At 40.9% G+C, this 27,932-nt stretch overlaps 1 protein-coding gene across 1 annotated transcript; it reads right to left on the bottom strand.

Annotated features, from left to right (window-relative positions):
• Nucleotides 1-318: 318 nt before the first annotated feature.
• ZNF875 (zinc finger protein 875) lies at nucleotides 319-27,822 on the bottom strand. Its single transcript, XM_025421521.3, has 5 exons — nucleotides 27,387-27,822; nucleotides 26,909-27,005; nucleotides 18,369-18,495; nucleotides 17,814-17,909; nucleotides 319-9,473 (listed from the first exon to the last, which is right to left on the bottom strand). Exons 1-5 carry the CDS (start codon nucleotides 27,506-27,508, stop codon nucleotides 7,792-7,794), a joined length of 2,124 nt encoding a protein of 707 aa, XP_025277306.1. The 5' UTR covers nucleotides 27,509-27,822; the 3' UTR covers nucleotides 319-7,791.
• Nucleotides 27,823-27,932: the final 110 nt, after the last annotated feature.

Below are 27,932 nucleotides of genomic sequence, written 5' to 3'. Positions count from 1 at the left end.
ATTTCTATAGGCCTGGGGATCCCTGGGTGGCGCAGCGGTTTGGCGCCTGCCTTTGGCCCGGGGCGTGATCCTGGAGACCCGGGATCGAGTCCCACGTCAGGCTCCCTGCATGGAGCCTGCTTCTCCCTCTGCCTGTGTCTCTGCCTCTCTGTCTCTCTCTGTGTGACTATCATGAATAAATAAATAAAAATCTTAAAAAAAAAAAAAAAAGACTTGATGTGTGAAAACCCAGATTTAAAAAAAAAAAAAAAAAAATTCTATAGGCCTAAATAAGATAGATTTGAAAGCTAAGCTTGATGGAAATACATGGAGAAAAGCTTCTTAACATGATCATAAATTTATTTATTATAGAAATGGAAGTGCTAAGTTTTTAAAAATAATTAAGGCTTATTTCTTCTGCTGGGGTGAATACATTGGTGTTTGTTCTATTAATATTACTTATATCTACATTTACATTACAAATCTAATTTTACATGTGTTAAACATAATATAAATTAATAAGTAAAAGACATCATTAATAAAAAAACAACAGGAGAATGATGAGGTAACTATATATATAAAAACATCAAAGTTTGCAACCTTTTAATTTTGGTATAATATTGTTAAAATATATATATATATACATATGTTAAACACTTGCTTTTTAAGGTAATGTGAAAATTCATAGAACTTCATTAGATTTAAAACTAAACCTTATGAAATAAAATGGAAGAAATCACAAAATATATTGACTATAGTGCAATAAAATTTTAAAAACTAGGGATCCCTGGGTGGCGCAGCGGTTTGGCGCCTGCCTTTGGCCCAGGGCGCGATCCTGGAGACCCGGGATCGAATCCCACGTCGGGCTTCCGGTGCATGGAGCCTGCTTCTCCCTCTGCCTGTGTCTCTGCCTCTCTCTCTCTCTCTCTCTGTGTGACCATCATAAATAAATAAAAATAAATAAATAAAAAAATAAAAAAATAAAAAAAAAACTAAACACCGGGGCACGTGGGTGGCTCAATGGTTGAGCATCTGCCTTCAGCTCAGGTCATGATTCCAGGGTCCTGGGATGGGAGTCCCGCGTGGGGCTGTCTATGGGGAGGCTGCTTCTTCCTACTGCCTATGTCTCTGCCTCTCTCTGTCTCTCATGAATAAATAAATAAAATCTTAAAAAAAAAAACCTAAACATTAGGGGATGGTAAAAATGAATACATCAAACTGACTTGACTTTCAGAAGAAAAAAGGAAAAGGTTAAAAAGCCTTAAATAAGATTAAATAAGTTTTAAAGAGCAGTAAATAAAAATAAGCTTCAAGAGATTAGTAAATATTAACAGAAATTAACAAAATATAAAAAGATACATTGAAAAGGTGATTAAAAGAATAAAGCTTTTTTGATTAAAAAATAGAAAAATAATTCTCAAGAATATTCAGAATATGTCTATAGACACAGAGGAGATTAAGTAATTATATAACTTAGTTCTAGCAATAAATATTCCCCAAGAGTTCTGTGTTTTGTCTAGATAGAGCAGAATACTTCAGATTATAGGTTTACATCTGTCAGTGGATATTAACAAGCATTTTCTCTGCATTTGTTTTATGTGGTAATTTTCTTCTACACGTAGTTTAAATTTGTTTAGGTTAAATTTGTTTTTTTCAGTCTCTACACCCAACATGGGGCCTGAACTCACAAGCCCAAGATCACATACTCCATGACTAAGCTAGCCAGGTGCCCCACACCTAGTTTAAATTATATAAAGCATAGATGTTAATAGTATGTTAGATATTATAATGTGTGACTTTTTTTTCCTGGTGTTTAAATGTATGTGAAGTATTGTTTGCTGTGAGATATAGACCATAAACATCTAAACAGTTTTTATTTATTTTTTTGTAAACAGGCTCTACACTAAACATGAGGCTTGAACTCACAAGCCTGAGATCAAGAGTCACATGCTGTATGGACTGAGCCAGCCAGGCATCCCTAAACTTTTTAAAAATTTAAATTTTTTTTTTAATTTTTATTTATTTATGATAGTCACACACAGAGAGAGAGAGAGAGAGAGAGAGAGGCAGAGACACAGGCAGAGGGAGAAGCAGGCTCCATGCACCGGGAGCCCGACGTGGGATTCGATCCCGGGTCTCCAGGATCGCGCCCTGGGCCAAAGGCAGGCGCCAGACCGCTGCGCCACCCAGGGATCCCCCTAAAAATTTAAATTTTTAAAAATGATTTATTTGTTTGTTTGTAGAGCAGGGGGAGGGACAGAGGGAGAATGAGAGAGAATCCCAGGCAAACCCTGCACTGAGTGTACGGAGCCCAATGTGTAGCTTGATGGGGCGGGGCGGGGGGGGGGGGGGCGGTCGGTCAGTCCTATGGCTCTGAAATCATGACCTGAGCCAAAACCAAGAGTTGGACACTTAATCAACTGAGCTACCCAAGGACCCCTAAAGATTTTCTTTTTTTTTTTTAAGATTTTATTTATTTATTCATGAAAGACACACACACACAGAATGAGAGAGAGAGAGAGAGGCAGAGACACAGAGGGAGAAGCAGGCCCCATGCCGGAAGCCTGATACCGGACTCGATCCCAGGACTCCAGGATCACACCCTGAGCCAAAGGCAGGCGCCAAACCACTGAGCCACCCAGGGATCCCAAGATTTTCATTTTTAAGTAGTCTCTACACACAAGATGGGGCTCAACCTTACACCCCTCAGATCAAGAGTTGCATGCTGTATTGACTGAGCCAGCCAGGCATCCCAAGACCATAAACATCCAGAAATGATGCAGTTAAAATGAAAAGTAAAGTGTTTCACATTCACTTGAGTTTGAATATTTTCCACCAAAAAATAACTACATAAATCAGTGAGAAGAGTGGCATTATTTTATAGTTTTGAAAATCTCTTTCATCCTAAGTGTAACAGAATACAGCTGGTATTTTATATGTGCTCTTGCATTTATTTATTTATTTATTTATCTATTTACTTACTTACTTACTTATTTATAGGGTGGGGAAAAGGGTAGAGGGAGAGAGAATCCCAAGCATACTCCACACACAGCTGGAGCCTGACTTGGGGCTTGATCTCACAACCCTGAGGTCATGACCTGAGCTGGAATCAAGAGTTGGACACTTAACCAACTGAGCCACCCAGGTGCCCCTATGTGCTCTTACATTTAATCTGCTGAGATAAATAAAGAAAACCTGGCCTCATACAGGCACAATTTAAAAATGAAGAAGTATTTAATGGCCTTTTCAGATATTTGTCAATATTATTCTTTAATACCACACCAAAAATCAACAATTGGTAATTTCTTAAAGTTACTGTAATGTGGAATCTGGCCTTTATCTCTCTGTCCTTTTTTTAAAAAGATTGGTATTAATTTTAATTTTTTGTATTTTTTTAAGTAACCTCTATCCACAAAGTGGTCTTGAACTCACAACTCCAAGATCAAGAGCCACATGCTCCACTGACTAAATAAGCCAGCCGATACCCCTAGCCTCAGTCTCTCAAATTAAAATCCATTTGTCTATCTTATACTTTATAATATTGCCACAGATGATTTTGCACCATCACACAGTAATCATTTGGAAAATACTGGTTCAATGAGTTAGGCAGATCTTCCAAATACTGACATATTTCATTAGATGGTATTACAAAATCACATTCATTAGTAACATCAGCAATCTCATCACAAAAGACTAAGTATTAGAACACTGTCAAGTTCATGGTGATAGATGCTTGTTTTTCAATATGTTAATTTTTAAAAATATTTTATTATTCATAAGAGACATAGAGAGAGAGAGGCAGAGACACAGGCAGGGGAGAAGCAGGATCCATGCAGGGAGCCCGATGTGGGACTCGATCCCGGGACTTCAGGATCACGCCCTGGGCCAAAGGCAGGCGTCAAACTGTCAAGTCACCCAAGGATCCCCTCAATACACTACTTTTTTGTTTGAAAGTCAAATTAACAAAAATTACTACTAGTTTTCTTTACTGTCAGTTTTTATAAATCACTTCATTCTTGACAAAATGTTTACCAAACATACAAGTCTTTATCTTCTTATCCAAAATGTGTCAGTTATTCTTTCAAATAAAATTGGTGTCCATAAAAAGGGGGCTAATTCAGCTCACCACTCAATCATAAAAGCGCATTTCCTGGAAACAACTTGATACTTCAGCATGAAGGAAAACTTTATGTGCATTTTAATATCCTGGTTGTAATATGATAGTTCTGCAAGACATTACCATTGGGATAAATTTAGCAAAGAGCTCATGGGGTCTCTCTACATAATTTTTTTACAAATGGATGAATCTAAAATTATCTCAAAATAAAGGGCGCCTGAGTGGTTCAGTGGTTGAGCGTCTGTCTTCGGCTCAGAGCATGATCCCAGGATCCAGGATCAAGTCCCACATCGGGCTCCTTGCAGGAAGCCTGCTTCTCCCTCTGCCTAGGTCTCTGCCTCTCTCTCTGTGTGGCTTTCATGAATAAATAAATAAACTCTTAAAAAATAAATAAATAAAATAAAATAATCTCAAAATAAAACTATAATTTAAAAATCTTGTACTTAGGATCAAGTTATCAAAACTAATTTTAACTGTTTTATGAAGAACATTTGTAAGTGGGAACTCGCCTGTTTTTACAAGTGTGTGGTGGTAAAGGAGTTTAATAACACTGTCCCAATTCAAGCTAAAGGCCCAGCAGATTTACCCACCATTGCCTTTGTACAATCAGTGCAAATTTCAGCACAACAGAAAAGAGCAAATTATGTCTTAGTGTTATAATGAAATTTTTTTTGACCATGTGGATCACATGAAAGGGCTCCCAAACGTCCTCTAACCACACTCAGAAACACTGATCCATAATAAGTTAAAATAGAATAGTTATATTAAAACTTACTGCCACCTCTTTTCTTTTTTTTTCTTAAGTAATCTCTACATCCAACGTGGGGCTCAAACTCATGATCCCGAATCAAGAGACCCATGCTTTACCTGACTGAGCCAGCCAGGCGCCCCTGCCACCCCTCTTTTGAAACAGATTTCAATGGTGACCATAACAGGCTTCTGGACTTGACATGATATTGTCTCATGCTGTTCATCATCTTTTCAAAATTTTCTCCATGCAGTATATAGTCTATTACTTAAAGCATAAGAGTGGTAGGATGGGCAGTGGTTGAGCTTGGGCATTTTTTTCTGTTTTTTTTTTTAAACATCTAAAGCTATTATCTCAGGATATGAAATATGGGGCAATGGTAGATAGCTAGTCCAGATAGAGCGGAAAAAAATAATAAAACCACAAGATTTTGAAGATCCACATATATGAATACCATCTGGTGCTTGTCTCCTAATCAGCTTCTAGGATGCACAGAGGTTTTAATGCTAGGCCCACGTGGAGAACTCAGGTTACCTGTTCCAATTTCGTCTCTTCTGAGAAGTTCTAAGCAGAGGATCTCATGCAGGTTTAAGAATCAGTATAGGTGGGAAGCCTGGGTGGTTCAGTGGTTGAGCATTGGCCTTCAGCTCAGGGCGTGGTCCCAGGGTCCCAGAGTCCCAGGATCGAGTTCCACCTTGCGCTCCCTGCAAGGAGCCTGCTTCTCCCTCTGCATGTGTCTCTGCCTCTCTCTGTGTCTCTCATTAATAAATAAATAAAGTCTTTCTTTTAAATATTTATTTTTATTTGAGAGAGAGAGAGAGAGAGGCAGAGACACAGGAGGAGGGAGAAGCAGGCTCCATGCCGGGAGGCCGACGTGGGACCCGATCCCGGGACTCCAGGATCGCGCCCTGGGCCAAAGACAGGAGCCAACCGCCGAACCACCCAGGGATCCCCTAAATAAAGTCTTAAAAAGAAAAAGGAATCAGTATAGGTGGGGGCTAGGGAGGGCCAAATATGGGGCATCTTTCTAGCATTTCCAGTCTCTGTTTGGTTGCTGTTCTATATAAATGTCTCCCCAGGTTTGAGTCTCTTTGAATCTATTTGTATCTTCAGATATGAGTAGTGCTCTATTTTTTTCTTGTTGAGAATTTTATATAATTTAAGGCAAAATCGTTTGGATTTATAGACCAATTACATTGAAACTGAAATATTTCTTCTTAAAGTTAAAAAAAAAACAGTGAAAGATACATACTTTCTTTGGGAATCCTTATTTTTGTGACATTTTTATAGAAAAAAATAATTATATTCTAAGATGCAAAGAGATTAAAACTCTAAAAGTATTTTTCTATTGAGAAGGAGAAATAATAGCAGGCCAGGATTTAACATGGGAAGGAATGAGAAGGGGAAACCATGCCAGCTGCTCCATCTAGGATAGTATTTCATAATTTTTCACCAGGTTCTGCATACTCCACTCAAACTTAGATTTTGAACAAAAACTAAGACTCCCACACCTTGGGGTGCCTAGCTGAGTTAGGTGAGCATGTGACTCTTAATCTCAGGATCATAAGTTCAAGCCCCATGTTAGGCATGGAGCCTACTTAAAATTAAAAAATAAAATAAAATTTTATAAAATGTATGCACCTCATATTATTTGAACTACTATATATTATTTGATTTCCTAACTCTAACTTTGGATATTGAGACTTTGGGACCTATGTTTCTTTTTCCCTAAGTTGAGAGCCAATCACCCAAACACTGAATATTGTACTTACTATTTTCATAACTTGAAATTGTGCTTCATCAACAAACAAAAAAAAAGAAAGAAATTGTGTTTCATCACTTTCTAAATACTCATATACAAGTGAGGTTTTTCCTATTTTTATATGGTTCTACTCTAAATACCTGTCCACAGATAAAAAGACAAGTTATTATACAGTTTCTCAAAATCTCAAAATTCTACTTTCCAAATAAAACTCAGAATCATTTAGTCAAGTTCCATGAAAAAAAAAAATTGGGCCTTGACTCAGAATTATAAATTAATTTGTGGGACACTGCCATTCTCAAAAAAAGAGTACTCCCAACCAGAAAAATCATATATTTTATAATGGTTGGAAAGATTTAAACCAAAGAATTACCTGTGGGATATATTATGGCAATTCAAAGAAGAATAGAAAGTAATTTCATTTTCTATTTCTGTATATGTAAGGGTGTTTTCTTTATGAAAGCATATAATACATTTCTACACCGGTAAATAAAAATATCTTCAGTATGGACTCAACCTGGAAACAAAAGAGAGCCCCAGGAAACAAGCAAAAATGGACACCCCTTCCCAAAACCTAGAGCTAGGATAGTCACAATCTTTCTCACCAGTCAGCCCTTTCCATAATAAAACCTTCTTCTACCCATGCAACATCTCTGTTCACATGAATTCACCATCTCCCAAACTCTCCCTGATGCTGACTTTGCTAGGTCATCTCTGGGAAACTAAATCAGCCATAGTTTCTGTCAAGTCTCTTGTTCTAAAAATATAAGACAGACATTAAGAGATGCTCTCTAGTATTGCTGTTTCTCTAATATCAGGCTACTATGTAAAGAGTGTTCAAGTGTTCTTGGAAGATGATAGAATGGTCTCCATTCCCTAATTTCAGCCTACTTAGAAGTGCCCCCTCCAACAAGTTACCTGACAGATCTTCCACAACCCATCATCCCCACTAGGAAAAGCCAGAGCTCCTGAAAATGAGCCAGCAGTTCTCCTTCACATGGATTGGAGATGTTGACTTTTACTATTAGGCTCCTGAACACTCCTGTCACTCATAAAATGTCTCTATTTTGGTGCCTGGCAATGGCTGACTTATTACTAAAGCCACAGCCCTAAGTGTGACTTTGGGCATCTCATGAAATAGGAGTCTTGGCTAAAGATTTCACTATACTTGTACATAGAAGGTTCCTATCCTGGGTGTGTCCTCTGATGTCTGATGAGGTTTGATTTCCGACTAAAGCCTCGCTCACACTTCCTACAAATATAAGGCTTCTCTCCCGAATGTATCCTCTGATGTCGAATAAGGTGTGACTGCCGGCTGAAGCCTTGCCCACATTCCCTGCACACATGAGGCTTCCCCCCTGAGTGTGCCTTCTGGTGTGTGATGAGAGTTAACTTATCACAAAAGCCTTGCCCACACTCCCTGCACACAAAGGGTATACTACCTGAGTGTGCTCTCCTGTGCCTAAATAAGTTTGGTTTCTGGCTAAACCTTTTACCACACTCCCTGCATATGAAAGGCTTTTCCCCTGAATGTGTTCTCTGGTGTGCGATGAGGGTTGACTTATCATTAAAGCCTCGCCCACACTCCCTGCACACAAATGGCTTTTCCCCTGAATGTGTCCTCTGGTGTGTGATCAGGGTTGATTTCCGGGTAAAGCCTCGTCCACATTCCCTGCACACAAATGGCTTCTCCCCTGTGTGTGACCTCTGGTGTTTGTTGAGGTTTGACTTTAGGCTAAAGCGCTGCCCACACTCAAGGCATACATAAGGTTTAACCCCTGAGTGTGTTCTTTGATGTGTCTTGAGGTTTGATTTCCAGCTAAAATGGCGCCCACATTCTGTGCATATGTAAGGCTTCTCTCCTGTGTGGGTCCTTAAGTGTCTAATGAGGTGTGACTTCTGGCTAAAGCTCTGGTCACACTCCCTGCAAACATAAGGTTTCTCTCCCGAATGTGTCCTCTTATGTCTGATGAGATGGGAATGCTGGCGAAAGCCATGCCCACACTCCCTGCAAACATAAGGCTTCTCCCCAGAGTGTGCCCTCTGGTGTGTGATAAGGTTTGACTTCAGGCTAAAGCTCTGCTCACATTCCTTGCACACATACGGCTTGACCCCTGAATGTGTCCTCTGATGTGTGAAGAGGTTTGACTTCCAAGTAAAGCCTCGTCCACACTCCTTGCACACATAAGGTTTCTCCCCTGAGTGTGTCCTCTGGTGTGTGATAAGGTTTGACTTCCAGGTAAAGCCTCGTCCACATTCCTTGCACACATAAGGGTTTTCCCCAGAGGGTATCTTCTGGTTTTTGATGAGGATTGACCTTTTGCTAAAGCTCTGTTTCCACTCAGTGTACATGTAAGGTGTCTCCCCTGCGCCCATCTTCTGGAGGCTGAGCAGTTTTGGCTCCTTCAAAAAGCCTAGCCCAAATTCCTCATATTTGATAGCTCCAAATCCTGAGACTTCTACACCGTGCAACATTTTGTCTGTTTCCTCAAGCGCTGTCCTCTGGCCTAGGCTGGGCCCTAGGTCCATTACTGTGTTGTCTCGCTTGGACCTTACTGGCTGTTCTTGCAGTAGGCTGGAGAATACCTCTGAAGTGATGCTTTTGCTTACTCTTCTCCCAGACAAGAGCTTGGGGTCTTCTGCCTCTTGAATTTCTGTTTTGTCACTCAAGCAGGTCTGACCAAAGAGCTGCTTTGGCTGCTGTTTCTGATCTTCTGGATAGTGTTTCCCTGGATGGAGATGATTTCCTGCATGTAAACTTGAGAAGAGCTGCGGCAGGTGACTGAACCACACATGCTGGCTGAGGCCTTGCTGACTAGTGAATGCCAGGGGGCAGTGGGGACAAAGCTGAATGTTTAGCTTTGATCCTGCCGAAGAAACAATATTTTTAGTCAGACTAGCTATGGGTTGGGTTGCCTGTGCCATTTTGCTTTGCTCATTGGCTATTCACAATATATTTACATCACAACCTGTCTCCCATTCAGACATCCTTGCATCTATAAAAAGAACTATTTTTTAAAGATTTTATTTATTTATTCATGAGAGACACAGAGAGAGAGGCAGAGACATAGGCAGAAGGAGAAACAAGCTCCCTGAGGGGGGCCTGATGCAGGACCCAATCCCAAGACCCTGGGATCACAACCCGAGCCAAAGGCAGACCCTCAACCACTGAGTCACCCAGTGACTAAAAAGAGCTATTTCTCATTTTACTTTATACACTATATTTTTAATTACAAGAATTAACAAACTTGTCAGGTAGGCCAAATTCAGCCCACAACCTGTTTTTTTTTTTTTTTATGGCCCACCAGGTAAACAAAGGATTGTACCTTTCTAAGGAGTAAAGAAAGAAAGAGAAATAAATAAATATCCAATCAATGGGGCAATAGACTGCATGTGACCTGGAAAGCTTAAAATATTTACTGTGTGGCCCCTTATAGAAAAAGTTTTTGCATCCTTGTACTGTTGCAATATAGAAAATTCATTCCAAAACTTATTTTCACTTATTTTCACTGACAGAGTAAAAAGTTTAGTTCCAGAAATCAATCAAAAACATAACAATAAACTGAGAAGCATTTATTCATGAAAAACACTGAACTCCAGATAAGAAAAGTGGGAATCTATAACATTATTGCCTGGAGCTGCTCTCACCCTTCCAATCCCCTAGCTTGGTTGGTATGGTAGTTATACTAGGACAGGCCATAAAACGATGAGTTCTGCTGCTGCTATGGGGCAGTCACCTTGATTTGAGTAGAAGGTGAGAAACCAATGATGGGTGGAACTGTCAGTAAATGTGATATAGGTGGTAAATGAACAGAGAAGGCCACCGATGACCACTATCTGGGATTGTAGTCTTGGTTGGGGACCTCCCCCCAAAAAGACTGGTAGGCCACCAGAAATGTAGCAGGGGAAAACCTGAAGGTGAGAAAGCCAGGGGGGTGCTTGATAAACTCTCAGCACAACGCTGGCTGACTAGAAGACTGTTTTTGCAAAAGCAGGGGAGATGGATGGGAGCTGTGCACAAAACCCTGCCTGACACAGAGGCTATAACCAGATACAGAGGAAAAAACAGAGGGATCAGTAGACAGTAAAAAGCCAGACAAGACTTGGAAACTTATGTGAACTCTGAATGAGCTCCCTAACCCACATATTTATCCCCTGGCAGAGGTAGGAAGCCTGACTGGCTCAAAGTCTTTGAACACAACCTATTGTTAATTGTTGCATATCACTAAGCTCTGCAGACACAAGGTTGAAATCAGGAAGCCAGGATTAAAAATACAAGAATAGAATAGCAAATCAAATGGAAACATCACCTTCCCAGAGAAAACATATTCCAGTATTTAGTCTAGAAAAGTTACTAAAAGTGGCAACAACAATATCTAGGCAGGAAACTTCATCAGCTTCTAGAGGGCTACAACATAGTATCTAAAATATCCAGTTTCCAAAGAAACAGGAAAGCATGACCCATACTGAGAGAAAAAAATGCAGACAATAGAAACTGTTGCTGGGTGGCCCAGATGTTGATTTACTGGGGGAGGGGGGCAGGGAAGAGTTCAAAGCTGATATTATGAATATATTTAAAGAGCTAAAGGAAAAAAAAAAAGAGCTAAAGGAAACATGTAAAAACTTAAAGTACAATAACTTAAATACAAAAATCTCAATAGAGGGATCCCTGGGTGGCGCAGCGGTTTAGCGCCTGTCTTTGGCCCAGGGCGCGATCCTGGAGACCCGGGATCGAATCCCACATCAGGCTCCCGGTGCATGGAGCCTGCTTCTCCCTCTGCCTGTGTCTCTGCCTCTCTCTCTCTCTCTCTCTCTGTGACTATCATAAATAAAAAAAAAAAAAAAAAAAAAAAAAAAAAATCTCAATAGAAAATAAAAACTATTAAAAGGAAACTCTGGAATTAAAAAGTAAAATAATCAAAATTACAAAATTACTAGGAAGTTACAACAGCATATTTGAGTTTGCAACAGAACCAATGAAGTTGAAGATAAATCAATAGAAATTACCTAAACTGAAACACAGGTGAAAGAAAGATCAAAGAAAAGCAAAGAGCCCCAGAAACCTGTGGAACACCATCAGATAAACCAATCCATGCATAATGGGAATGCACAAAGGAAAAGACAAAGAGAGCAGAAAAAAATGTCTGAAGAAATAATAACTAAAAAGTCTGAAAACTGATATAAAACATTAGTCTGCAAATCAAAGAAGCTCAAAAAACTGCAAGAAAAACATAGAGAACCCCAGAGAAACACATCATGGCCAAGGTGTTGACAATCAGAAAAAAAGACAAAAGAGAAAAGTTTGAAAGCAGCAAAAGAAAAATGATTCAACATGCACAGGAGGAAACAATATGATTAGTGCTAACTTCTCATCAGAGACAATGGAGACAAAAAGGCGGTAGAATGATTTATTCAAAGGGCTGAAATAAAGGTGATAAAGCTACTAAGGAGGAATTCTATTCTCACGAAACTGTCCTTCAAAAATGAAATTGATACAGATATTCACCGATTAACAGGTACTCAGAGAGTATCTGTTGCTAGCAAACATACCTTATAAGAAATATTAAATAAGTCTTTCGGGCTGAAGAGAAATGACACCAGACACTAACTCAGATTCACAGGAACAAATGAGGACCACCAAAACTGGGTAAAACTGGTAAGTATCTGGGTAAATATAACAGACTGCATATGTATATTTTTCTCCTTCCTTCTCTTAATTTCTCTGAAACGCATAAGATTATTAGAAAAGGATGTAACTATAACACCATATTATGGGCTTTATAATATATATATTTTACTGGAACTAAGTTAGTATTAATTAGATTATGCTAAATTAGATGCATGTTTAATTCCTAGAGCTGAATTAAGAAAATAACTACAAAAATTATATATATGTGCCAAAAGGAAGGTAGGGGAATAAAAAAAACATGAAGCATATAAAGAACAAAGAGCAAAATGGCACTTAAATCATATCAATAACTATATTAAATATGAACAAACCAAATAGTCTAAACAAAAGACAAAAACTTCTTAGTTATACCACCCAAAAGCATGATCCATTCAAATTTTTGTTAAATTGAACATCACTGAAGTTTAAAACTTTTATGCTTGAAAAGACACCATGAAGACAATGAAAAGACAAGTCCCAGACTTGTGTTTTTTCTGAAACTTGATTTTATAGAGTTCAAAGTATGTGAAAACCATATATCTGATATAGGACTGTGTCTACAATATATGAAAAACTCTTACAACTCATAAAGAAGACAAAACAGGGATCCCTGGGTGGCGCAGCGGTTTGGTGCCTGCCTTTGGCCCGGGGCGCGATCCTGGAGACCCGGGATCGAATCCCACATCAGGCTCCCGGTGCATGGAGCCTGCTTCTCCCTCTGCCTATGTCTCTGCCTCTCTCTCTCTCTCTCTCTCTCTCTCTCTCTGTGACTATCATAAATAAATAAAAATTAAAAAAAAAAGAAGACAAAACAATCCAATTTAAAAATGGGGCAAAAGAACTGAATAGCTATTCACTAAAGAGACATGCAAAGTATTACTTGGCATATAAAAAGATCAATATGGGGCATCTGGGTGGCTCAGTGGGTTAAGCATCTGCCTTCGGCTCAGATCATGATCTCTGGGTCCTGTGATTGAGCCCCAAGTTAGGCTCCCAGCTCAGTAGGCGGTCTGCTTCTCCCTCTACTCCTCCCCCTTCTTGTGCTCTCCCTCTCTTCTCTCTCAAATAAACAAAATATTTTTAAAAAATCATCATTAGTTATTAGGGAAATGCAAATTAAAACCACAATGAAATACCATACACCCACTAGAATGTCTGTAATCAAAATTAAAGACAATTCCAAGTGCTGATAAGGATGTAAAGAAACACACTGCTAATAGAAAATATAAAAACAGAAAACAAAAATATAAAATAGAAATACTAATAGAAATGTAAAGCCGCTATGGAAAATAATTTTGCAGTTTCTCCAAATATAAACATATCACACAATCCAGAAATTTTACATCTACTGGTGTAAAATAGAGAGAAATCTATCCAAAAATAAAAATGTATGCCCACATTGAGACTGGTACATGATTGTTTTTAGCAGTGCTAGTCACAATAGCCAAAAAGTGGACACAACCCATATATTCATCAACCTGTGAATGGGTAAACAAAATGTGCTATGTCCATACAATGGAATATTTTTTTTAAAGATTTTATTTATTTGTTCATAGAGACACACAGAGAGAGAGGGGCAGAGGAACAGGCAGAGAGAGAAGCAGGCTCCATGCAGGGAGCCCGATGTGGGACTCGATCCAAGGTCCCCAGGATCACACCCCAGGCTGCAGGCGGTGCTAAACCGCTGCGCCACCAGGGCTGCCCATACAATGGAATATTATATGGCAATAAAAATGAACAGATAACTGGGCCACCAGGGTGGCTCAGTTGGTTAAGCTTCTCACGCTTGACTTCAGCTGGTCATGATCTCAAGATCATGGGATCAGCCCTGCCTCCAGCTCTCTGCTGAGCATGGAGCCTGCTTGGGATTCTCCCTCTCTCTCTCTCTCCCCAGGCACACACATGAGCACTCTCTCTCAGAAAAGAAAAAAAGAAAAAAAGGAATGGATTACTGATATATGCCACAGCTTGGATGAACCTCAAAAATATTATGCCAGATACAAAAGACTATATATTTTATGATGTCATGTATAGAATATGTCCAGAAACAGCAAATCTATAGAGACAGCATATCAAGGGGGTTCCCTAGAGCTCAGGTAGGAGGAGGGATAGATGCAAATGGGCATAACAGAGCTTTTAGGGATGACAGTATATTCAAAAGCTAAATGGAAGTAATGATCATACAACAAAAAACTTTTACCAAAAATAATGCAACTGTACACTTACAATAACTAGATTTTATGTATATAAGTTATATCTCAATGAAGTTGTTTAAAAACTGTAAGAATGCATATCTTACATGTCAGTGTCATAAAAGACAAAGAAAGATTATTGAAATGATCTATATTAAGGGAGATTAAATAGACATGACATATAAATGCACTACTGAAACCCAGATTATCATTTTCTGGAGAGTAAAAAGACATTACTGCGTCTGTTGACAAAATTATAATATGAGAAGTAGATATTAGATAAAATTACTGTATCAAAGTTAAATTGACTGAAGTTGATAACTGGCTAAATGAGAATACTGCCCTTCTTAGAAAACCTTTTAACAAACATGTACATATGAACCTACACACACACACACACACACACACACACACTTATACATATACATAAGTATATACTATTTGGATATATATTACATATATATACATACATATTGAGAGGAGGAAAGGAAAAGGGAGAACATGCATATGATAAGCAAATATAAAATATTAATAGGTGATTTTATGATGCCATTTTATTTATTTTTTTAAGATTTTATTTTATTTTATTTTTTAAAGGGATCCCTGGGTGGCGCAGCGGTTTAGCGCCTGCCTTTGGCCCAGGGCGTGATCCTGGAGACCCAGGATCAAATCCCACGTCAGGCTCCCGGTGCATGGAGCCTGCTTCTCCCTCTGCCTCTGTCTCTGCCTCTCTCTCTCTCTCACTGTGTGCCTATCATAAATAAATAAAAATTAAAAAAAAAAAAAGATTTAAGATTTTATTTTATTTTATTTTTTAAAGATTTTATTTATTTATTCGTGAGACACACACATAGAGAGAGAGAGAGAGGAACAGACATAGGCAGAGGGAGAAGCAGGCTCCATGCAGGGAGCCTGACGTGGGACTCAATCCTGAGTCTCCAGGATCACACCCTGGGCTGAAGGTAAACTGAGACTTCAATTATTTCAAAATTCAACAGCTTTTTATTTTATCTTTCTAAGACTTTACTAATCTATTTGAGAGACAGAGATAGCAAGAGAGAAAGTGCTAGCAGGAAGGAGAGAGAGAGAAGCAGGTTCCCTACTGAGCAGAGAGCCCAACACAGGTCTAGATCGCAGGACCCTGGGATCATGACCGAGCCAAAGTCAGACACTTAACTGACTGAGCCACATAGGCACACTTAAGTAGCTTTTTAAAAAGCAGGTAGGCAGGGGATCCCTGGGTGGCTCAGTGGTTTAGCGCCTGCCTTTGGCCCAGGGAGCGATCCTGGAGTCCTGGGATCGAGTCCCACATGAGGGTCCTGGCATGAAGCCTGCTTCTCCCTCCTCCTGTGTCTCTGCCTCTCTCTCTCTCTCATAAATAAATAAATAAATAAATAAATAAATAAATAAATAAATAAATAAATCTATCTTTAAAAAACAAAAAGCAAGTAGGCAGCCCACAGACAGGAAGAAGATGGACACAATACATTGAGTGAACAGAGGAATCATTTCCAGGATTTAAATACTTCTACAAATGAAGAAGAAAAAGAAAAGCAGGCAAAAGATCTGATCAGGCAATTCACAGAAGAGGAAACATCAAAACTAATCAACCTAAGAACATATAAAAAGACACTCAAACTCGGGATCCCTGGGTGGCGCAGCGGTTTGGCGCCTGCCTTTGGCTCAGGGCGTGATCCTGGAGACCCAAGATCAAATCCCACATCGGGCTCCCGGTGCATGGAGCCTGCTTCTCCCTCTGCCTGTGTCTCTGCCTCTCTCTCTCTCTCTGTGACTATCATAAATGGATTAGAAAAAAGAAAGGGAATATTAAAAAAAAAAAAAAAAGACACTCAAACTCAATGCTAATCAAATTAAAACTAGTGTGAGAGGCCATTTCATACCCAAAGGATGGTCAGAAACATAGCCTTTATTACAGCAGCTGTGCAAACCAATGAAACAACTGTTGAAAGCAATTTGGCATTGTCTAGGATGCTCTCTGACACAGCTACTCTACTCCTAGGCATGTATCTTAGAGAAACAAGTGCTTATATGCCCAAGGATAGGTGTATTAGAATATTTATAGTTGCAATTTTTTTAAGATTTTATATGAGAGAGAGAGCACACAAGCAGAAGGGGCAGAGGGAGAGAGAGAAGCAGGCTCCCCTCTGAACAGGGCTCAATCCCAGGACCCTGGGATCATGACCTGAGCCAAAGGCAGACAGAGGCATAACCGACTAAGCCACCTAGGTGCCCCTATAGTTGCATTCTTTAATAGCCAAAATTGGTAAAAACACAGATGTCCAACAAAATAAAATATACAAATGAGGGATGCCAGGGTGGCTCAGCAGTTGAGCGTCTGCCTTCAGTTCAGGGCATGATCCTGGAGTCCTGGGATTGAGTCCCGTACTAGGCTCCCTACATGGAACCTGCATCTCCCTCTGCCTGTGTCTCTGCCTCTCTCTCTCTCTCGGTGTCTCTCATGAATAAATAAATAAAATATTTTTTAAAAATAGATAAATGAATTGTATTATAATTATGCATATAATACAACAAATACTATATAGTATGAAAATGAATGAATCAGAACAACATATATCAATATGGGTTAATATTACAAACTCAGTGTCAGTGGAAAGAGCAAACTACAGGAGGATACACATAATATGACAATATTAATGAAAAGTTTAAAAATATGTCAAACAACACTATAGATGGTTGAGGGATTCTTACATATGAAGTAAAGCAAATGGCCATGCATAAGATTTATAAATCCCTAATTTTGAAAAAACAGTTCCCTTTGAGCAGGGGTGTGGGGAGGTAGGGGAAATAGAAACTTCAACTATTCAGGTAACATCTTATTTCTTAATCTGGGATGTTGGCTCCTGAGTACCTAGTTTTTTATTAATCATAGCTTCCTATAATCATAATTACTGAGTAATACATGTTTTAAACTATGGGAATTGGAAAGGTAGAAATAATCAATTATGTTTCACCTACAAGAAACTAGGAAGTATCTAAAGGGTGGCAGACTTAATGTCCAGAGGATAGATGTAGTTTTTAAGATCAAGGGAAGAGAAAGAAGCCCATGAATGAGGAAGGACTGAACACGATGAAGAAGCCAAGCCAAGTAAGAGGAAGGGAGGCTTCTTGGTGGAGGAAAGACACAAGGAAACCAAGAAAACCCCTCCCTCAATGGAAAATGATATTCTGGAAGGGAGGTCATGCCAGGCAGACTTATCAATGACCTAGGAGGCCTGAGAAGAGTTTCTTCCCCATCATGAAAGATGCCTCCTCCTTCCCTATCTTCTAAGCTGTGGATGGTCCCACCTACCCTGTGTCACACTCACCTGAACAGAGGCCCAGTGGATGTTGTCTCTCCTCTATCCAAGGTTCTTCCCCTTGCTCCAGCTGAGAAATAGGTTTTGGTTTGGAAAACGGTATTTCTGCTCATGAGGAAAAAAAAAAAAGGGGGGGGGGATTCTTGGTTATGGGCTCAAGGGGCCATTTCATAACTCAGAGCCAAAATTCACAGGGAGACCCAAAGGGTAGTACAAAGGACCTATAACTGTGAACTCTCCACAGTAGAAGAGCTGAGTAAGTAAAGGTGACTCCAGTCAGATAAACAGCGTCTTAATACTTGGTGAAGGAAAACCTAGGTTTCAAATAAAGCAAAAAGAGAGTCCAGGCCTTGAAAGAGGTTGGAAATGCAGTGTTATAGGCCACATGAGTAAGTCTACCAGTTTTCAATTCTACTAAATTCAGATTTCCCCTAAGAGAGAAGGTAAGTTATTGTTTCTAAGCCCAACCCTAGGACAAACCTGCTTCATGGGTAGCCCTTCCTTGTGATGTGTAGGAAATACTCTGTGGGGCAGATTTTAAGGACCAAGGGAAGCCATCCTTACCTAGTGAGACCAGGTGGTTGTAGGTCTCCAGCATCACTTCCCTGTGCAGGGTCCTCTGAGCTGGGCTCAACAACCTCCACTCCTCCTGGGTGAAGTCCACAGCCACATCCCTGAATGCCACGAACGCCTTTAACACAAAATACAGGACTGCTCATCCAGGAGTTTGCCTTGCTCACAGCTCAGGATGAGGAATCAAAAGGCTTCCCTGTGGGAGGTAGAGATAACTAAACCCTACTTTTTTATTTTTTTATTTTTTTTTATTTTTTATGATAGGCACACAGTGAGAGAGAGAGAGAGGCAGAGACACAGGCAGAGGGAGAAGCAGGCTCCATGCACCGGGAGCCGACGTGGGACTCGATCCCAGGTCTCCAGGATCGTGCCCCGGGCCAAAGGCAGGCGCCAAACCGCTGCGCCACCCAGGGATTCCTAAACCCTACTTTGGATCATGAATGAAAGGTAGCAGAATATGCCACTCCAAATTATGCCATTTTGGCATTAGAATTATTTTGAGCTGACGGTATTGAGAAGAAGCAGACACAAGAAAAGCTCTCTGCTCCTCCCCTATCTGCCTAAGAGCAGAACAAAAATTTGTGAAAGTATCTCCCCTCCCCTCTCTACCAGGAAGAGAAATTAATCCCTGGAAACAACTCTAGACCCTTATCAGCCAGGAGATGGCACCAAAGGAATCCACACAACAAACCTTACTAACTACCCCTCATCTTCCACCACAATTTGCTGCCCTCAAATCTCAAAATCCTTTTCCTTTGTCTTGTCACTTCTCTAAAAAGTTATTATTTTTTTGTTAAGATGCTATATGAGCCCAAGTTCTAACCACCCCCTTGAGTTACTCATCACTGAGTGCTTCCAGGGTGTATTTATGATGTAGGTATTAATAAACTTGTTTTTCTCTTGTTAATCTTTTGTTGGTCTAATTTACAGAGCCCTAGCCAATGAACCCAAAATAGAAGAAAAATGATTTTTTTTCTTCCCCTACATGACATTAGAGCCAAGGGTTCAAAGACCACTATTCTTTCTCTATCCACCCAGCATTATTTATGCACCTATTACTGTGAACATCCTAGGCCAGCTGCTACAGGGGATGAAAGCAAAACACAAGTCCCTTCACATTGGGAGCTTTAAGTCTAAGCAGAGAGAAGAGGAAGACATCACACACACAAAGTTAAACAGTAAAAACTAATCACTTTACTAAGCTTGAAGAATATTAGAGACTACTTGAAGGTCTAAGCATTTATGCCCCACATACTTGAAGCAGCTGAGTCTCTCAGGGGTGAGTACCCACCAATACGTATACTTTGCAGCAGGATCCATTCCTCTCTCTTGCTTCTGCTGCCCTGATCCTGGCAAGCGACTGGTTGGGAAGGCTATGGACTCAAATCACACTGTCCCCAACTAGAGTACCCTTCAGCAAATTAATTAACCTCTCGGCATTTCCATTTCTTCTGTGAACCAAGAAAAAAACAGTGCTTGTCTCACAGAATTATGCTGAGGATCAAAGAAGTTGGTAAATGTAAGGGCTTAAAACAAAGGTCTGTTGCACATGCTAAGTGCTCAGGGAGGACTTCCCTGGTCCTTCTGTAAAAATTCTTCTCAGGGTGCCTGGATGGCTCAGTGTTTGAGCATCTGCCTTTGGCTCAGGGCGTGATCCTGGGTGTCCTGGGATTGAGTCCCACATCAGGATCTCCACGAGGAGCCTGCTTCTCCCTCTGCCTATGTCTCTGCCTCCCTCTATCTCTCATGGATAAATAAGATCTTGTTTAAGTTTTTAAAAAAATAAACAAAAGAGCATAATCTGGGACACCTGGGTGGCTCAATCAGTTGAGCATCTAACTCTTGGTTTTGGCTCAGGTCATGATCTCAGGGTTGTGAGATCAAGCCTCACATCAGGCTCCATGCTCAGCAGGGATTCTCTCCCTCTCTCTCTGCCCTTTCCCCTGCTTGTGCACTTTGTCTTTCTCTCTCAAATGAATAAATAAATAATCTTTTTAATTTTTTAATTTTTATTTTTTTAAAAGATTTTATTTATTTATTCATAGAGACACAGAGAGAGAGAGAGAGAGAGAGAGGCAGAGATACAGGCAGAGGGAGAAGCAGGCTCCATGCAGAGAGCCCAACGCAGGACTCGATCCAGGGTCTCCAGGATCACACCCTGGGCTGCAGGCGGCGCTAAACCGCTGTGCCACCGGGGCTGCCCTCTTTTTAATTTTTTAAATTAAATTAAATTAATTTATTTGAGACAGAGAGATAGCAAGAGAGAGAGAGAGCATGATCTGGGGGGAGGGAGAAGCAGGCTCCCCAGTAAGCCAGGAGCCTAACGTGGGGTTCCAACCTAAGATCATGATCTTAATCGAAGGCAGGCCATTTAACTGCCTGAGCCACCCAGGCACCCCAATAAATCTTTTTTAGAAAAAGATATTAAAACAGGATACAATCTGCAATTCGCAGATAGGGTCAGCCTGAGCCATACACAGCATTTTCTTTATATCATTTATATGTTGGATGATTTCACATGAAAATATCAACTTATGAGTCCTGTTGAAAAAAAAATCCATAAATCCAACTGATCACTCTGGCTTTGCATTGCTGCAGGGGGCCACAGTTGGCTGAAGGTGACTTCACACTAGGGGTCCATTAGCCCATGCATGTTATCAGCAGACTGCTGCAACTCCTACCTTACCTGTTGCATTTAGCTACCTACCTGGTCCCTTTGGTGATTTGATTTTGCATCCCTTCTCAGAACACCATCACTCCTTAAGTGATGATACTGTGTCTCTCAAATTCCATGCTGTGCCCTCTCAAGGGACCCTTCCCTAAATTTCCTATTCTCTATCAGCATAACTGTTCTACACTGGATGTGGAATAGCCTTAAAACAGGACCTCACCTTGCCCCCCACCAATAGTAACTGCAACCCCAGAACCCGGCCCTCCATCAAAGTAATTAATTATAAACAAAGCACAGCCAGGATGAGTGAGAGCTATGGTTCTCACCCATCTCTAGCTGTACTTTAGAACTAACTGGGGTGTTTTAAATTATGGATTTCTGGGTCTCACAACAAATCAATAAAATCAGACTCTCTGGAGATTCGGCTTTTAGGCTTTTAAAGGCCCCTAAGTCATGGTTTAAAATCACTAGGTCAGAGGAATATCAAGAGGGAGACATCACTGTAGGAGAGAGATCAAGAGGACCTGGGTGGCTCAGTTGGTTAAGCATCTGCCTTCAGCTCAGGTCATGATCTCAGGGTCTTGGGATAGAGCCCCAGGTCGGGCTCCCTGCTCAGCAGGGACTCTTTGATTCTCCCTCTCATTCTCCCTTTATGCTTTCCCTCTCTCAAAAAAATAAACAAAACCCCTTTAAAAAGGGGGAGGGATAGAGAGATCAGAGCAAGTTTTATGAGAGAAAGGTATGATCTTGGTCTTGAAGGGCAGGAAGGATTTTGAAGGATCAAGGAGAAAAAACAGGGGTGGGTATTCCAGACAAGACATATGGGATGGTGGGATGTCTGGGTGGCTTAGCAGTTAAAGTATCTGCCTTCCACTCAGAGCATGATCCTGGAGTCCTGGGATTGAGTCCCACATTGGGCTCCCTGCATGGAGCGTGCTTCTCCCTCTGCCTGTGTCTCTGCCTCTGTGTGTTTGTGTGTGTGTGTGTCTCATGAGTAAATGAATAAAATCTTAAAAAAAAAAAAAAAAGCACCCTAATCAACTAGCTAATTACTCTCATGCATGGGTGGTAATCCAGCCCCAAACTGCCAACTGACTGCAGCAACATGAGCAAGCCCAGGTGAAACCTGCCAAATACTCATCTATGCCCAGTTCAAAATACTTACCTATCAAAAATGTGCTAATAAATTACTTCTTTTTAAGTCAATAAGCTTTGGGGTGGTTTGTTGTGCAGCAAAGGCTAAGTGATATACTGATAAAGGAATGTTATGTTAGATGAAAAATACAACTAATATCATCCTTGAGGGCAGCCTGGGTGGCTCAGAGGTTTAGCACCGCCTTCAGCCCAGGGAGTGATCCTGGAGACCCAGGATCAAGTCCCACGTCGGGCTCCCTGCATGGAGCCTACTTCTCCCTCTGCCTGTGTCTCTGCCTATCTCTTTCTCTTTCTCTCTCTCTCTCTCCCTGATACGAATAAATAAATAAAATCTTTAAAATAATAATAATAATAATAATAATAATAATATCATCCTGGACTTGCTATGATTGCTATGATGCTCACGCTGTCAGAAACTCCTTAGATTTGGCAAGCATTAGATTCAGTCCTCCCAGCTTTCTCTCACTCCTGAGTATGAAGTCATTACATGGAAAAGAGTATAGATTGTCTTCCTTTCTCCAGCTGAGCTCCTAAAAAAAATGAATCCATCTAAGTTAAAGGTGTATATGAAATGACATCACTGTGTTGGCAATAAATGCACTTTCAGAATTAATCATCAGAACATGGTATCAAGGGCAGCCTGGGTAGCTCAGCAGTTTAGCACTGCCTTCAGCCCAGGGTGTGATCCTGTAGACCTGGAATCGAGTCCCACATTGGGCTCTCTGCATGGAGCCTGTTTTTCCCTCTGCCCGCATCTGTGCCTCTCTCTCTCTCTTGTGTCTCTCATGAATAAATAAATAAAAATCTTAAAAAAAAAAAAAAAAAGAACATGATATCAGAAACAAGTCAATACATTTGAAACGAGGAGTGTCCTGGGGCACCTGGGTGGCTCAGTCGTTAAGCATCCAAATCTTGGTTTCTGCTCAGGTCATGATCTCAGGGTCACAAAATTGAGCCCTAAGTCAAGCTCCGTGCTAGGTGGGGAGTCTGCTTGAAAATATTCTCCCTCTGCCCCTCCCCCCCAAATAAATAAGTCTGAAATGAGGAGTGTCCTGAATATCTAAGACACTGTTATGAGCCACTGAAGGAGGGCTTCTGAGCACAAAAGTGATGTTACTATAATGTTTGGAGAAAATGAGGAAGATAGAGACATGCAGTGGGTGGCCAAGGACCATATCAACATGTGGAAATAAGCCAGGACTCTATTGCAAACATTCATGTGAGAAAAGAAAAAGATCTGTCCTGGCAGATCTACCCTGACGATGTAAAACTGCACAGTATAATGATAAAAACAAAATAAGAAAACTGTACAACATAAAGCAGACACCGTGATGGAAGAAGAGGGCCTTGAAAATAGAAGAAACAATCAAAAGGATCAAATGTTTTAGAACAGGCAAAATTCCAAAGCTCCAACTGGTGTGAATCCCCACTACTTCAAAATGGTCATTTCTACTCATCTTAGCATATTTTTGTTGTGCGGATACAAATCTATAAAAGAACTTCATGCACAAATTGATCATAGAAGCAAAATTTACAATAATTAAAGTATTGGGAATAAGTTAAATATTCCTTCAAATTGGAAGGAACCCTCTTGTAATGTTGGTGGGAATGCAAGCTGGTGCAGCCACTGTGAAGGACAATATGGAAGTTCGTCAAAAAGTTAAAAATAGAACTACCCTATGATCCAGTAATCACACTACTGGGTATTTACCCAAAAAATACAAAACACCAATTCAAAGGGATACATACACCCCCATGTTTACAGCAGCATTATTTACAATAGCCAAATTATAGAAGCAGGCTAAGTGTTGATCAATAGATGAATGGATAATGTGATTTTATACATATAATGAAGTACTATTCAACCATAAAAAAGAATGAAATATTGCCATTTGCAACAACATGGATAGAGCTAGAGTATAATACTAAGCAAAATAGAGACAAATACCATATGATGTCAGTCATATGTGGATTTTAGGAAATAAAACAAATAAGCAAAGGAGAAAAGAGAGAGAAACCAAGAAATAGAATCTGAACTATTGAGAAAAAACCCAATGGTTACCAAGGGGAGGTGGGCAGTGGGATGGGTGAAATACGTGGTGGAGATTAAGGCGTGTACTTGTGATGAGCACTAGGTGATATATGGAAGTGTTTAATCTGTATATTGGACACCTGAAACTAATATAACACTGTATGTTAACTATACTGAAAAAGTAATAATAATAAAAAAATAATAATAAATTAAAAAATAATAAAAATAATCCCCCAAATTGGGAAATAGTGGATGGGTTCATCCATTCAATGCACTATTATAGAACTCACTTCCAGTGGGTTAAGTGTGGCTGTTCCTCCACCTATAAAAAAAATGGGTCTGGGTAGAAATACTGACACTAGCTTTAATACACTGATTTTATCATTAAAGTCTGTCAAAATGTATATGTGTGTGTTTGCGTGTGTATAGTAGTGTGTAAAATTAAACAAATCCCAATGGTAACAGAATCCCAAAATAAAATGGAAGACCCATAAGTGTGCAGGCTGTGCCTTTTCACATTACTGAATGTCATCCATCAAGTATCCTGCACACAGCAGACATTCAGCAAGTTTGTTCAATGGAATCAGTGAAAAAATGCTAAGGATAGGAAACATCACGTGTCCGCCAGCCCATCTCATTTGTTACAAATTCTAATTTATTCTCTCAGGCAAAAGTCTTTTTGCCAATGATACTTATATCCTACTGTATATTTGGGGTTTTTTAAAGATTTTATTTATTTATTCATGAGAGACACAGGAAGAGAGGCAGAGACACAGGAAGAGGGAGGAGAAGCAGGCTCCACACAAGGAGCCGGATGGAGGACTCAATCCCGGGAATCCAGGATCATGCCCTGAGCCAAAGGAAGATGCTCAACTGCTGAGCCACCCAGGCATCCTTGTATATTTGTTTAAATTGGTTTGTATAATTCAGATGTCATGCATATCAGAGTACATGGATAGTTTACCCAACTCCCTGAAATACAGAGTTAATTATATGCACCAAATAACATATCAACACAAACAACAGAAACTCCTTTGTTACTTAGTTTCTTCAAATTTATTTAAGGCTGTCATTCCTCCATGCACTAAACATTTCATATGTGTCAGGTATACCTCTAGGCACAGAGGCTTCATCTTAAACAATTTATCCATTCAAATGCTTGTACCCTTTGATCAATTCTTCCATATTTGTTTTTAAGTTATTAGGAGCAGAAAAAAAAATCAGCTCACACAAATGTCTGGCTTTTCCCAGAAAATCCGAATGCCTTCCTATTAACATAATGATCAGTGAAGAAAATACACACAAAATATTCAATGTTGCCTTAGGAAATGTCCTGAATTGGGTTTATTATGCATTCTTGGTACTAACACTTTCAAATGGATGAAATACTAATGAGAAACAGAACTCTCAAAGATGTTCTGATAGTGTCCAGGAAATTGTAAATCTCTACCACCGAAGATCAGGATTAAGAATAAATCAGGTCTCAAAAAAAAAAAAAATAAAGAAATTGAGGTCTTATTTTCTGTTTAAATTTTCCTCTTTTTTATAAGGACAGTCAAGGCAGATCTGAAATAACCAAGTTAATGCATATCAGAAGTGATAGTTAACCAGCTTGGCAACTGTGTTGGTGCTCAATAAATGTTAATTACAGTTAAGTCAAGATCATCATAACCACCATTCACAGGGGTTAGAAAGTTTCCCCTTAAGTCCCTATACGTCCATGTCATTGATTTCCTTATGTTAAATTCCTTCTCAGCATCCTTCAAAACCTAGCTTATTCAAAAACAAAATCTACACTCCTCAGTCTGGCACTCAATCTAGCCACCCAGACTCGGAAGCGGAAAATGAAAATCCTTCAGGGGCCAGGTAGGTAACAAATGAGAGAGGCAGGCAAAATGTTAGCTGGTCAATGGTTTCAACCTCAGTTTGGAAGATACTGTGGCAAGTGCGGCAAATAAACTCAGCAGGACCGGTCCAAATGACGAAGGTACTGTTCGCTGTGAATTCCCTGACACCACAGTGCAGTTTATTTTCAGGCAATCCAGAATTTTTGGTGAAATCTCCCCATTGCCAGATGCTGAAAATGCTCTCAATGTAAAATTCAGGTCAGACCATCAAGCTCCCCTCTGTTCCACGTGTCTGTATCTTCACCAGCACATATTTAAAAATCAACCTTAAGTAATTCCACTGGTGACTATAATCTTCCCACACTTGGCAAGGGCAGTGTGCCCAACTCAGGCTAACCGTCCTTCCTGCTCTCCTCCCTGCCCTGCCAACTCTCCAACTTAACCAAATCCTCAGGGGCAGTTCAGACAGCCCTACTTCTTCTGGAAGCCCTCCCTAACGACTTCGGATCATAAGCATCTCTCCTGTCCCTGTCTTTCAATGCTTACCACTGGACAATCAAGCTTGGATGTTCCTGTATGTTTATTTCAGTTGTTCCATGTGTGTTGTTTACAACTGACCACTTTGAGGATGACTGAGGTATGGGTGGAGCAGAGAGGAATGTTAAAGGGGGGGGGGGGGGGGAGGGCCTCCATGTGAGATGAACCACCACTCCTCCAGGAACAAGCGTGACCTTTGCTCAATACCAGCAAGGCAGGCTGCAGTGCAAGGAAAAGGATTGGATTCATCCTGTTGGCAGCCAACATGGAATGTGATGAAAATTCTCACCTCTTTTTTGGCTTTCAGAAGCCCCGTGGCCATTTTCCTGGTCTCCTGAATGCTCTCCCTGGAGAAGGGCAAAGTCTCAGAAGACAGAGCTAGGGATCTGAAGAGAAAGAAGAGCGTGCCTAGATGGAAAAGCCCCTCCCCGGGAGTTAAGGCGGGGTCTGCTCCGGAGCCCCCCAACTGGGTGTTCGGTGTCACAGAAATCACGAGCACAACCCAATGCCCATCCAGAGCCCTGGTTCAGAGTGACCGAGCACCCTCAAGTCCAGCCCCAAGTCCTGGCCAGGGAGTGGTGTCCATGTCCCCCCCGGCAGGGGAGTAAGGGGCTGTGTCTAACTCTATGCTGGGATGAAAAGATAACGGCCTGGACGTGCCCACAGAAGAGCGCCCGAGTTCAGAGGCAGCCTGTGTCCCCACGAGTAAAACAGGGACAAGCAGAGGGACGTGCTGACTGGACGAAGCAATGACTCAAGGCACTCACGGAACGCGGGGTGCACGTTGCCAATCTTGAGGCTGACGCTCGGGAATCAAGCGCAGAAGCATGCAAGAGACTCGAAGAGGGAGGCCTAACCCGCCGCCAACCAGCGAGGGGGCGGGACCCATAGACCGGAAGTGCTCCTGCTACGTAAACTCCACCGCCAGGAGAGCGCGTGGGACGGCGGAAGTGGCCGCGCGGGCCTCTGGGGAGTGTAGTCTTTGAGACGAAGAGGCGGTGGGTGAGGAGGCTTCGCCCACGGCAGGGTGTCTCTGACATCTGCGCCTCTCATACAACGAAGCTTAGGCGCTCACTGTTAAGACGCCCAGACTGCAAGGTACTCGTTTCTCCTCCGACGGCCAGTGACATCTCACGGATCAATGAGAGCGTAGGAGGAATGCCGGAGGATCCTAGGAAACGTGGTCCTGGCGCCCCGTCCCCCCTCCCGGCGTCACGGAGGCGGGTCGTCCGTGCGCGCTGACCTTCAGAGAGTTGTGGTTGCCGAGGGCGGGGCGGGGGAGTGAAGGGTAAAGAGGAAAAATATTTTGACAG

Source organism: Canis lupus, chromosome 1 (genome assembly GCF_003254725.2).
Source record: "Canis lupus dingo isolate Sandy chromosome 1, ASM325472v2, whole genome shotgun sequence".
Lineage (NCBI taxonomy): Eukaryota > Metazoa > Chordata > Mammalia > Carnivora > Canidae > Canis > Canis lupus.
The sequence above is the reverse complement of the archived record's forward strand: the minus strand, read 5'-3'. Positions and strand labels throughout refer to the sequence as shown.

Excerpts from the sequence above, each read along its gene's own strand:
- ZNF875 (XM_025421521.3), bottom strand. The coding sequence starts at position 27,508 with ATGGGTCCCGCCCCCTCGCTGGTTGGCGGCGGGTTAGGCCTCCCTCTT. Across the intron at positions 27,006-27,386 it reads CAACGTGCACCCCGCGTTCC|ATCCCTAGCTCTGTCTTCTG; the intron begins GTGAGTGCCTTG and ends CTTTCTCTTCAG. Across the intron at positions 18,496-26,908 it reads TTCTGAAAGCCAAAAAAGAG|GCGTTCGTGGCATTCAGGGA; the intron begins GTGAGAATTTTC and ends TTTGTGTTAAAG.